The sequence below is a fragment of the Ailuropoda melanoleuca genome, chromosome 6, assembly GCF_002007445.2.
Source record: "Ailuropoda melanoleuca isolate Jingjing chromosome 6, ASM200744v2, whole genome shotgun sequence".
Taxonomy (NCBI): domain Eukaryota; kingdom Metazoa; phylum Chordata; class Mammalia; order Carnivora; family Ursidae; genus Ailuropoda; species Ailuropoda melanoleuca.
The window spans coordinates 62,570,274-62,583,314 of record NC_048223.1 but is presented as its reverse complement, the minus strand read 5'-3'; the positions used below and the strand labels follow the sequence as shown (position 1 = coordinate 62,583,314).

Here is a 13,041-nt window from a genome sequence, read left to right as displayed (position 1 = left end):
TGTTTAGTGAGCATTCAGCTGGGCCAAAATCTGAATATGCCAGCAACTCCCTGTCCAATCGCTAGTCTTTATTTAAGCTGATAAAAACTGAGTGATGACATTGGTTAGAACAACGAAGCTTTGAGAATCACTACTTTTCAGAAAATCAGATGTCATATTAAGAAAACCCATAATGGCTTCTAGTGTAACACATGCTTTACATTAGACTGTGGTAATCACCTTGAAAATACATGAAACTAATTGAATCCCCATCCTGAAAAATTGTAACTAACATTAATACAATAACTTATTATATGGTAACTTACAGATGGGCTAGAAAACACTTAAGGGTCTTATTCACTTCTCTCACTAATACTCTATTATTTATGTAGAAATGTTTAACATATTCCCAATGAATTAATCAGTTCTCAAGCTCACATGAATTATGCCTTGTTTAGTCTTTAGTCCTACAGCAAGACAACAAATCTGACATCATGTTACTATGTATCTCCCACGAGCCCAAACCCAAAACAGACACCAAATACTCCAGATTCTCTTCAGTGCAGAGTTACAGCCATTTCAGAGACGATCAGTGCAATCCTGTCATGTTGAGAGTTACAGAAACTGAGGCCGAGAAGTGCTTTGTGCATATAAGTAGCTAGAACCAGAGTAAGAACTCCAGAACCCCTGACAGAATGAGAAGACAAAAAAAGGGCAGCGAGCGTAGAAATAACAAGTGATATCTTTTAGATGGAAAAGGGAGGAGAGAAAATATCTTGTAACAAAAACCCAAAGCCACAGTCACACAGCTGTTTTGTAGCAGCTTTCAAATAAAGTACACAAAATTCAGCAATACACGTTATAAAACTGTGCACATTTTTAGATGTTTAAGGCCAAGATTTTTATAAGAACACGCTTACACAAATTTTCAGGAAGAGTGACCATTTTTAGAAAAAGTTACATTTGTCCCAGAACATAATATTCATAGTTTGCTTTCAAAACAAACTCGAAGTAAGGATTAGACTTCAGGCTTCCCAGCTGGTCTGCTTGCAGGAGGTCTCTCACCTCTGGCAGGTACTCGCTGAGCTGAATGCCTATCAACACAAACACCAACAGTCCTTTTTCATTTTCATAAAACTCCCAAAAGAATGAAGATGATGAATGATAACATCTGTGCTTCTATTTAAAATATAATGTCCCTCCACTATTGGGAAATACTCTGTTCTAAATTCCTTCCACTGTCAAACATGCTTGCAGGTCTAACAACAGGACATTCTTTACTTAGAAGAGGTTGCTTGAGGGGCGCCTGGGTGGCACAGCGGTTAAGCGTCTGCCTTCGGCTCAGGGCGTGATCCCGGCGTTATGGGATCAAGCCCCATATCAGACTCCTCCGCTGTGAGCCTGCTTCTTCCTCTCCCACCCCCCCTGCTGTGTTCCCTCTCTCGCTGGCTGTCTCTATCTCTTTCAAATAAATAAATAAATAAATAAAATCTTAAAAAAAAAAAAAAAAAGGTTGCTTGAGTGTTTTTTTCCTCTTAGTGGTCAAAACAGCCAATCTGATTAAAGTCTTTAGTAAGACCTGAAATACTTTCATTTTTCTCCACAGTTGAAGTAATTTCTTCAATGTGGAGGTTTTTAACTAATAATCACCTGAAAACAAGTATTTCAAACAAATATAGAATATATAATTATTCAAATATTTCAACAATTACATATATTAAATATATATATATATATCCAATTATATATACAGGGAAATATATATATATATCCAATTATATATACAGGGAAATAATTTGGTAGAATAGGATCATGAAAGCCAGCTCCAGTATCTCAAAAGACATTATAGTCTGAAATGAGACAGGTGAAGAATCATTTCTTCATTAGAACTCTATCAAGCTGGAAAGCCAATGAGCACTGATGAAACGGAACTGTTGGAATTAGGGTCTGTGTAGTTACAAAAAGGTATGTACGATTTTCTCACTTGATAAAGAAAACTGGAAAAAATTTTCAATTAATAAGACAATATTTTATAATTTGTTAGCATAAGGTTCTGAAAATCAAATACTGAGGTTTTTTTTTTCAATACCTTCAAAGTGCCTAGCACCATTTTTTGTACTTCACTGTTACATAATAAAAATCTGGGTTAATAAATGTTAGGAGTATAAATCCAAAATACTTAAAGATCATTTATTACAACTGAAATCGTTTCAATAGAGACTTTTTGTCTGTAAAACAGCACTACACTTGTGAAAATGCATTAATTTCTAAAAATTTCTAAAAAACATTAACATCTTATCTGGCTTCTATTTTTATCGTGCATGCCCTCTGTTTAGAACTACTATTTGAGGGGCGCCTGGGTGGCACAGCGGTTAAGCGTCTGCCTTCGGCTCAGGGCGTGATCCTGGCGTTATGGGATCGAGCCCCACATCAGGCTCCTCTGCTATGAGCCTGCTTCTTCCTCCCCCTCCCCCTGCTTGTGTTCCCTCTCTCGTTGACTGTCTCTATCTCTGTCAAATAAATAAATAAAATCTTTTAAAAAAAAAAAAAGAACTACTATTTGATGGATTTCTTTCTTCACAGCAGGGGTTGAAACTCTGCCCCGTGGTATAAGGAACGTGGTCTCGGGCATCTTGGTAAACTTAAGAGCCAACGCCTTACCCAAAGGGGGCGGCACTCATTAGATCATTGACTGTTGCAAGGACAATAATTCAGTCCAGTTTAGGCCAATATTTTTTTTTTTTAAGATTTTATTTATTTGACAGCCAGCGAGAGAGGGAACACAAGCAGGGGGAGTAGGAGGGGAAGAAGCAGGCTCCAAGCGGAGGAGCCTGATGTGGGGCTCAATCCCAGAACGCCGGGATCATGCCTTGAGCCGATGGCAGATGCCTAATGACTGAGCCACCCAGGCGTCCCAATATTTTGATTCTTAAGAGAATTAAGAACGTAAGACTTTTGTAAGAACGCTTCTCAACTATTCAATGCTGGTAACTAATTAGAAAAAAACTTAAAGTCCATTTAACGATATGTGTATTTTGTGTGTATAATGTACCTCAATAATATATAAAAGCAAACTGAAAAGCTCCATGTGGGTAAGTTAAATGTATCTGTAGGATGAATTCTTTCCACAAGCTGAATTGTTGGCTGCCAGAGCTTACGAAATATGAGGCTCTCTCTCTCTACTTTCAGGATCTAACCTTTAAAAACATTCACTATTGTATATAGTGGCTATATTATTAAAAAGTTCCAAAAATAAATGTCTTTTAACTTCTTGTTATAATAAGTATATATGCCTTTCATTTGGGTATATATGTTTATTTATTTATATAACAGTTTCTACTTGTTTTTGTCTTTTGGTCATAATTTAATATTTTTTTCTATAAAAATCACAACTTTCCATTCCTGTTGTTCATCTATTATTTATAATCTAAGAATAACAAAAATAGCAAAGTCATCTTTAAACAGCACTAAACACATTAATTAGCCACAATTCAATCCTGTGGCACTTTCATGAGACAAAACTTCATGGAAAGCATCAGATTTGGGTCCAAATGCTTTCTAATAATTAGGCTCAGAAAAGAGAAAGTCTTATAGGTGCATTTCAGTTCTTTCTGAATTTCAAAGTATTTCAAATATACTTTCAAACAAAAGACAGGTTCTTTTGCTATATCCCTTCATTATTTCATTTTTGATTTTTATTTATTTTGTGACAATGAAAAGGCTTAATTGACCTTTGTGTTATTTGCTCATCTTTGAAAAAGAATGCACTATTAAATGTGTCATGGTAGGATGATCAAGTATCCCTTTTTCAAAATAAAAGTCCAGATCAACTCTGAGCAAGTTTCAAGTAATCTAGTCAGAGAATTACATTTTCATTGGATCACTTACAAAAGGAGACTAAGAATCTGAAAAGTAATGCTAAGAGACATTGCAGATGGGCTATAAAACAAAACTTCCAACACACAAAGGCTGAGACTTTGCTTCTGTTTCACCTCAGAATACTCGTGGGTGTGGTTCGTTTCACACTACTTTCCTAAAGGTCCCCCTTCACGTGCCCTGGTTAAGCCAGCAATTCTAAAATAGAAGACTGCAGAATATAATCCATTACAGAGGAGTTGGGGCTATGAGTCTGCAAAATACTTGTAGGCATTCAAAGGACAAATGTCTCTTGAGTGACTACTATGTACCAGGCACTGGGTTTGTCATGTTTTATGTAGATCAAATAATATATCTTGCATATGTATGTACAGAAAACTTTTGAATGTGTGTAAATACAGTATGATGGATAAAAGTCCTATCCATTTAGAGGGACTGAATTTACAATAACTTAACCACTGTGTATTTTTTCCATTTGGTATAAAATAGAGTATCCTTATATTTGCAGAAGATTGGTAAACACTAAGCCTATTTTGCACATTGCCTGAATTTAATATGACACATTTTGATAGAGCAAATAAATATAAGCCACACATGTATAAAATGTGCAAAACTGCTCATCTCTAGTGTAACACTCTCCATATATTAAGCTCCCAGTAATATGAAAAAAAAAGGTGAAAGTAAATACAGTGGATCCTTGAACAACACAGGTTTGAACTGCATGGGTCCACTTACCCGCAAATTTTTTTGATACGGTACAGTACTGTAAATGTATTTCTCAATAATAATTTCTTTTCTCTAATTTATCTTATTGTAAGAATACAGTATATAATACCATGAAAAGTATGTGTTAATTATGTTATTGGTAAGGCTTCCGGTCAATAGCAGGCTAACAATAGTGAAGTTTTTAGGAAGTCAAAAGTTGTACGTGCATTTTCAACTGTGTTGAGGGTCAGTGCCCCTCATCCACACCTTGTTTAAGGGTCAACTATATCCTCTGCTTCATATTCCCCTTGAAAATAGCATTTTATCCATAAAAGCTTCTTTACCTAATTGGTGTCTCAATCAGCAAATGGAATTTTGCTCACTTTTAGGTACAAAACATAGTCTCTTATTTCTTTTTATTTTGTTCCTAAAATGAATTTCAGAGTGTTAACGTCCAAAATGGATTTGTAAAAGGATTTTGTAATCTGTAATTCAGTATAGTATGGTCAGTTATATATCAAAAAGTTATTTCTCATTTATATATCATTTCAAGTTTTCAATCTTCACAAGAGTTAACTGAAAAATTAAAGGAAATGGTTACTTCCATTATACAGATTTTTGGTGTAACAACCAACATTTGAATCCATTCGTTGTCTAACTGAGTCAGCGTGGAGACTTCGGCCACTGCAGTATACCAGGACCCATGCGGATAGAGACTTCATCTTGACACATACTCCCCCAATTGGGAGAGGAAAGAAGAAAAACCTTTCGTTTTAAACAAATCTCTCTGAGTATGATACTGTTTAATCTTAAACTGCTCTGGCATTGACACCTTGGCAAATCCCTGTTATTCTCAGTTTTCTAAAACTGAGGACTGATGCTATAACTTCCAATATTAACAAACCACTTACCATCTTTCAGAAGTTTCTGTAAGATTTTCACAAATATGCTGTCTTTAGATACTTCAATTGGATCATCCTTACCATCTGAACTGGACCAGCTAGAAAACAAAATTGCAATGAGAAGAAAATGAAATCATGGACATATCTGAAATCAATGACCTCTCTTTGCTACTGTAGTTTTGTTGCGCTGCTCATGCCAGCAGTGGGGAATCTTGAATTTTGTGAGACTGTTTCAAAGTATCTAAATGAGGGAGGTTTGAACGTTGAATATAGTTGGTCTCTATATTAGATACAAAATGCTACACTCAGGTAGCTATTCACCCAACATAACCATATGTATTTGATTTTTTAAAAAAGTAGCAAGGGGCGCCTAGGTGACTCAGTCGTTAAGCCTCTACCTTCGGCTCAGGGCGTGATCCTGGCGATCTGGGATTGAGCCTGCGACAGGCTCCTCTGATGGGAGGCGGCTTCTTCCTCTCCCACTCCCCCTGCTTGTGTTTCCCTCTCTCGCTGTCTCTCTCCCTCTCTCAAATAAATAAAATCTTAAAACACACACACACAAAAGCAAAGTAGTGAGCCATCTTTCCCAAAAAAATTCTATAAATAAATAAATCTAGTAAGGACTCCAAAGTTTGATCTTCAGAGCACAGGTAATAGTTACAACATACTGTAACATATTCTGCTTTTCATAAAAGTAAAATGGTAACCAGAGTCTAATATAATGTATGTTTTCTTCATCTAGTTGAAATTATCTACTGCTGAAACACATACACACACACATACAGAACCACTGCTTTGTAGTAATCAATGAATATATCCCACAATACCTTAAAGGTTTTTAAAATTTTATTTATTTGAGACAGAGAGCAAGCGAGCGTGCCTGGCGGGGGAGGGGCAGAGGGAGAGGGAGAAGCAGACTCCCCGCTGAGCAGGGAGCCCAATATGGGGCTCAATCCCAGGACCCAGAGATCATGACCTGAGCCAAAGGCAGACGCTTCACTGACTGAGCCACCCAGGTGCCCCAATACCTTAACATTTTTAAATGTGAAGCCATGACAAGGAATTCCAGTCAGATGACAGCATACTTTTTTTAAGATTAGGAAGAAGAATCAAGTGGGCAGAGCTAGACGCTTCAGACAGTGACCTCCAAGACCAAATAGAACAACAATTTTAACTATCTGGGAGTGATCAGAGGAAGAAATGCCTTAGTAAAAATAGTTCTGCAATTTCTCAGCACCACACAAAAAGGAAAATTGTAAGTAGAGAAGGGTGTTAGCACCCAAGTCATGTTCCCTAAAATTCTTCTCCTAGAAACAATTCAACCCCACAATTATTCTCAGTCTTTCACTGCCACCACCTTTCTTTACCAACATTTCCCATGGAAATCTCCCTTCTCAGGAAGGAGAGGATTGTAAAAAAGAGGTCTCAGTAACTTACAAAAGAGTACGGATACTCTAATAAACTTTTTATTTAAAACAAAATGCAGCTTCTTGTTTCGCAGAACTGGCCCTACCTCTGTGAAAATCAGGAACATATACATTTCTGTGCAAACTGACAGTCTAAATTTTAAAATCAAAAGTAGAGGGGTGTCTGGGTGTCTCAATTAAGTCCTGATTTCGGCTCAGGTCATGATCTCAGGGTCGTGATTGAGCTCCACGTTGAGTTCCACAATGGGCATGAAGCTTGCTTGAGATTCTCTTTCTCCCCCTCTCCCTCTGCACCCCACCCCCGCTCTCTCTCACTCAAGTAAATAAAATCAAAAGCAGAGATTTATTATACCAGTGGTCCTAAGTCCTTAAACTCTTCCTTAATTACTGAATGAAAAATTCAGATTACTAATGCACGCACTAAAATTTTTAGAATTATGTTATAATACAATTAGGTTATAAAACCATTTGATATATGATATCATAATCTTCCTAAAGAGTCCTTTTCTCAAACCATACTTAGATTCACGCTATGGGAACTTACTTATCTCTCTGAAGAGCTTTGCAAAGGATTTCCAGTTTTAGATCATTTATATTTACATCTTCCTCCTTTAGAGTAAAACAAACAAACAAAAAACCCCTTAAGTCTTGATTAAAAAAAAAATACATGCTTAAATTTGAGTTATGTTAACTAATTCTGCATAAATGATTGATTTACTTTAACTCATAATTTCAAAAGATTTCCTTTAAGATATGAATACTCAGAAAAGTAAGCCTAATAACTGTGAGAATTAGTTTCTGATTATTCTATGATAATCTGATTCTATCAGGAACCTTGAAAGGATTAAAATTTTAAACAAGGTAACATAAAAGCCAATATACTACATTTTTTAAATCTACCAAACTACTTTCAATTGCAGGCCCAACTATTTAACCTACAGAATTGTCATTCTAATCTCCCCCCTCCTCCAAAAGAAGGCTGAGAAACAACTCTTAGGGTGAATACTGTGAAGAATAAATTGATAAAGCAATGTATCAGACTGAGGAACTAATAATGACTTAATAAATGAAAGAGAAAAAAACCTCAAGTTTCTGAAAGCAGTGTTTTTTATTCATGCACAGAAAAAGACATCTGGGAATGTGTGAGAATTATCAGGAAAGGGAATCTCCTGACAGCTTTTCTAAAGAGCTACACACATTCCAAGAGTTAGGAATAGCTGAACCAGAGAATCTTTCTAAATTAACACATCGTCACGATTAGCTAAATTGATTTTCTCTTTTTATATGTATTCTGTTCTACAGAAAACCAAATTTATAAATTGTGATATGTGCCTGTGATCATCTCAAGGGATTTTACTTACCTCATCAATATATTCCAGCAAGTCCAAAGCTTTCTTGAAATCATATTCATTAGCTCTTCTGTTTTCTTCACAGATATACAGCTATGGCAAGTTCAAAGAAGGTTGAGGATTATTTTAAGTAGTTATATAACCAAGACTAGAGAAATTTATGGAGAAATATGTCATTCTGTCCTTCAAGTAAGTCACAGGTATTTTTATTTTATAGTAAGAAAGCTATCATCTTTGGAAACCACACTCCATCTATCCTCATAATAAACTGGCTTTCAAAATGTGCCTATGCTCAACAGTAATTAATCTGCATATCTTGGTCTATACACTTTTAAGATGCCAGTAAATTTATATTCTTAGGTTCAAGATAGTATACATACTTCAGTATGCCTTTTTTTTTTTTTTTAAGATTTTATTTATTTATTTGACAGAGAGAGAAACAGCCAGCGAGAGAGGGAACATAGCAGGGGGAGTGGGAGAGGAAGAAGCAGGTTCCCAGCAGAGGAGCCTGATGTGGGGCTCAATCCCCAGAACGCCGGGATCACGCCCTGAGCAGAAGGCAGACGCCCAACGACTGCGCCACCCAGGCGCCCCTTTACTTCAGTATTCTTTTGAGCATATTCTTTGCAATATGCTATATAAGGAGAGGCTGTTGTGAGCTCAATTATAGCAAATCTGTTATTGGTAATGGCTAAAATACTGAAGTTTTTGAATTGTCATCTTTTTAATAAAATTAGAGCAAATTCAAAGTGATCCTACATTGCTCTTGCATTTGAAAGGCAAAGAGAGAAACAGAATTAAGACTACAAGTGTACTTAACAAAAGTATCCTACCCAGGTTGCAGCCCATAGTCTAGCTATGTCCTTAGGAATGTGTTATGTTCCGGAGGAAAGGGTGAGGACGATACTTATAGGCTATGTAAATCCAGTTCCTTAAACCATTTTTCTTAGGGAAGAGCCTGAACTATACCTCATGGTACATATTTGTCCTATTCTGGAAAGGACAATACAAGTACTTTCTTCCGGTCACCTGCATGAGCATCTCTAGGAACAGGTGGAGATCTACAGGGAAGCAGAGGCTGATCCCCTACTTTCTGCTAATGTGCACCCTGCTCTCAAGCAGCTCCTAACAACTTATTCTAGCAGGAGGGGAAAGTTGCCAGAAACACAGGAAGTGGGCAGATGACTACCCATAGAAACTGTAGCATCCGACTCAAGAAATACCGATGCTGTTTTGAGATTAAGGAATGGTACAAGGATGGGAAAAGCACGCACGCTGATGAGCTGAGGGGCAGTCAACACTGGCATCGCACTGAGACTTAGCTGTTTCTCCGCCAGCAGCTGTTCAGGCAGGGTCTCCTGGTGCAGTAGAAAGCGCTCCTGCTCAGCCATTTCTAGAATTCAAAATGAGAGGCAGGGAGCAGAGTAAACTCTTCCACTCTATCATAAAACAAATCTGAATTAAAAAAAAAAGGGGGGGAGCATCTCTAAAGGTAATCTCATCACTACTTGGTGAACTTAAAATGTTATTAATTCTGCTAACTCTTGATTTCTGATGTTAAAACATATTCATGGTTTGATTGAAATCATATAAACAATCACAGTCACCCAAAATAGGAGGGGAGAGAAGAGCTATGAAAATACACCCTACTGCCTGAAGGAGCTGTAGAACAGATGGCGATTTCCTGAGATACAAGTCCCTCAAATTGGGGGTTACTCAGTCCCATTTTATGGTAACTCAGTAACTCCCACCACAGTTTCTAATATAATCTTTCACTAAGGGAAATAATCTATTTAAAAACCACCATGAGTATATTCCCTGAAAAACAAATCCTGGAAGTTTATGCACCAAACCTAACCAGCAACGGTAATCTCGACAGGATGAGGTGACGGGGTGAGGCTTACTTGCCATAAGCTATCCAGGCTGCAGCCCATTCCCAGGCTTTGCCCAGGAAAGTATGCTGGGTTGTAGGGGAAAAGGATCGAGAACTGCCATGCAGCCTCATAAACACAGCGGTCACAGCAAAGTACAGAGACCAAAGCACAAATATGCTCAAATACTGACATCATCCACACGATCCTAATTTTATAACAATCAAACAAATAATTTTTGTGTAATTTCCATACCCAGAAAAACAGACTGGGAGGATACACAAAATAGTAACAGTAGTAATCTCTGAGGCAGTGGGGTTATATAGACAATTTATTTTTTTTGCTGTGTTTTTCCTGGTGATCTATAAATTTCCATAAGGAATTATTCATGTAACCAGAAAAGCAAGTTATTTTTAAAAAATCTACTCCCTATGATCAGACACACTGATGACAGTCTGTAGGTAATTACTGACACTTGAAAACATTCCCACTGTGTTAAGAAAGCGAAAGTTAAGAAGTGATCAAATCAAAACAATGACCAGAGTTCCAAGGATTTCTGGTGGGTGGGGGAGCAAAGAAATAAAACCTTGTTCAGATTAACTTGGTCTACCTCTGGTGACCAGGCTAAAATATGGCTTCCCATGTCAGACGATCAGCCAACCTTGCAGAATATATACACACTTCCCTAGAACAATAAGCAATAATAGTGCTTAAAAATAAAAGACTGAAGAATCTCCTAAAGAGTGAAAAATACTTTTAATAATCAAAGTTAAATGCTAATCCTATGATTTATTAAGTACTTAATATACATAAGACATTTTCTTCAAGGAACAGTATCTCTAATCCTTATAACTACCCATTTTATAACCAAGGAACTGAGGCTCTGAGGGTATCCAAGGTACCAAAGCTAGTAGCTGGAGAAAATAACAGAAACCAGATCTCTCCAATTTCCATCCAGATTCTTTCCACTATTCCCACTCCTTGAAGAAAACAAATCATGGCAGTATAATTAGAATCCAAACCTCAGAGGCTGGACTCTGTGGCTAAGCCCTACAACCAAACACCTATACTTGCATATACTTTACCCCCGACCACATAGCTAAGATCCCCTCCAATTTTTATTTTGAAAAATTCCAAACCTACAGAAAGTTTTAAAGAATACAGTGCACAATGTATACCTAGAGTTACCTGCTATTAACATTTTGCCATCTTTGCTTTATCTACCTATCTACCAACCTACCTACTTGCTTTCCTCCCTAAGTAATATGGAAGTTGAAGACTTTCATGCCATCATTTCTAAATACTTTAGCATATACCTCCTAAGAACAAGGGCATGCAACCACAGTATCATTATCAAGTTTGAAAAACTGAACACAAATACAGTAATGTCATCTAACACTAATTATGTTCACATTTCCCCAGTCGTCCCCAAAATGTTTGTCATAGTTGGTTATTTGGGGGATGACTGAGGAGCTGATCAAGCATCTCACACTGCATTTGGCTGTCATGGCTCTCAGGCTACTTTAATCTAAAACAGCCTCTTGCCTTTTTTTTTTTTTTTTTTTTTTTTTTTTTTTTTGTCTTTCATACTGCTAAATTTTGAAGAGTCTGGGCCAATTATATTGTAAAACACCCCACAAACAGGATATATCTCATCATTCCCTTGTGGTCAGATTCAGGTTGAACATTTCTAGAATGAAAGCAACACAGCTGGTATTCTACATTGCCACATTACATCACTCCAGGAAGCATGCGAGTTTGTCTCACTGTGGACGATGGTGATGATGGTATCTGTTAGATCTGTGTAATAATACTCTGAAAACATGAAACAGTCTTCTTCCCCTAACCCTCAACTCAATGGTTTTAGCATCCTTTGATGACCAATTAGTCACCATGGTTGCAAGATGACTTCCCAAGTCCTATTCTACATTTATTAGTTGGTACTCTTTTTTTATAAAGAAGCATTTCACTGACCCCTCCCCTTATGGGTATCGCTGTGGATTTATGGGTTTTTCGTTTTTAAATGGTGAAATAAAATGCTTTACTATCATTCTTTTTGGTGTTCAAACTATCCCCAAACTTGGCCAATGGAGGCTGTTGTGTTGACATCTCTACATTAACCTTGTTTTCGGGCTAAACACGACTTCCCAAGATCATTTCTTCAATAACCCTCATTTCCTTTTACTGAGAAATAGTAGTTAGAAGCCAAAGTATAGGACTAAGTATACTCATGCTACTGGGGTGTCACTGATTTTAGGCCTTTTCAGTGAACAGAGCCAAGAAGTACTTTAAGTTTAAACAATCATGACATCTGATATCTCCAATTCAAATGCAGTACAGGGTTCTTCCTCATCCTCCTTCTAGGTTTCATCTCCCTTCCCCTTGGTTCTCAAAAATAACAATATATCCAATCATTTACTCAACCTACAATATAATAAAATACTTGTATACAGATATGACACCAAAAAGTTTTGAATTCTGAAGCCAGATGCTTCAAAATTACCACTATCTACAATAAAGGTCCAGATTTCTTTGCAGTTCTTTGTGTTCTTAGACTANTCATTTACTCAACCTACAATATAATAAAATACTTGTATACAGATATGACACCAAAAAGTTTTGAATTCTGAAACCAGATGCTTCAAAATTACCACTATCTACAATAAAGGTCCAGATTTCTTTGCAGTTGTGTTCTTAGACTGTGAGTCACTAAGGGTGTACTCAGAGCATTCTTCAAATCATGTAACATCTTTCTTAAGAATTCTTATTTAACATACAAATTTTCTCTAAAAAACAGAATCCCAAAAAATACATACTTGAGTAAGGGTCTAACGACACTGAAATCACTCCTCTTAATGGAGAGGCGGGTCCTGTGTCTAATGAACCCTATTAAATAATAATAGGAATGCACTGAGTTCATTGATAGCATGAT

The 13,041-nt window shown here is 36.9% G+C and overlaps 1 protein-coding gene across 1 annotated transcript in view; it reads right to left on the bottom strand.

The window, feature by feature from the left end:
* Window positions 1-855: 855 nt before the first annotated feature.
* NUP133 (nucleoporin 133) overlaps window positions 856-13,041 on the bottom strand; it is a 59,329-nt gene continuing 47,143 nt past the window's right edge. The window contains exons 22-26 of the mRNA XM_002921544.4: window positions 9,513-9,631; window positions 8,251-8,331; window positions 7,434-7,498; window positions 5,472-5,560; window positions 856-1,073 (exon numbers count right to left, since the gene is read on the bottom strand). Coding sequence (XP_002921590.2) covers window positions 937-1,073; window positions 5,472-5,560; window positions 7,434-7,498; window positions 8,251-8,331; window positions 9,513-9,631 — 491 coding nt within the window. The 3' untranslated portion in view covers window positions 856-936. The remainder of the gene's footprint in view (window positions 1,074-5,471; window positions 5,561-7,433; window positions 7,499-8,250; window positions 8,332-9,512; window positions 9,632-13,041) is intronic.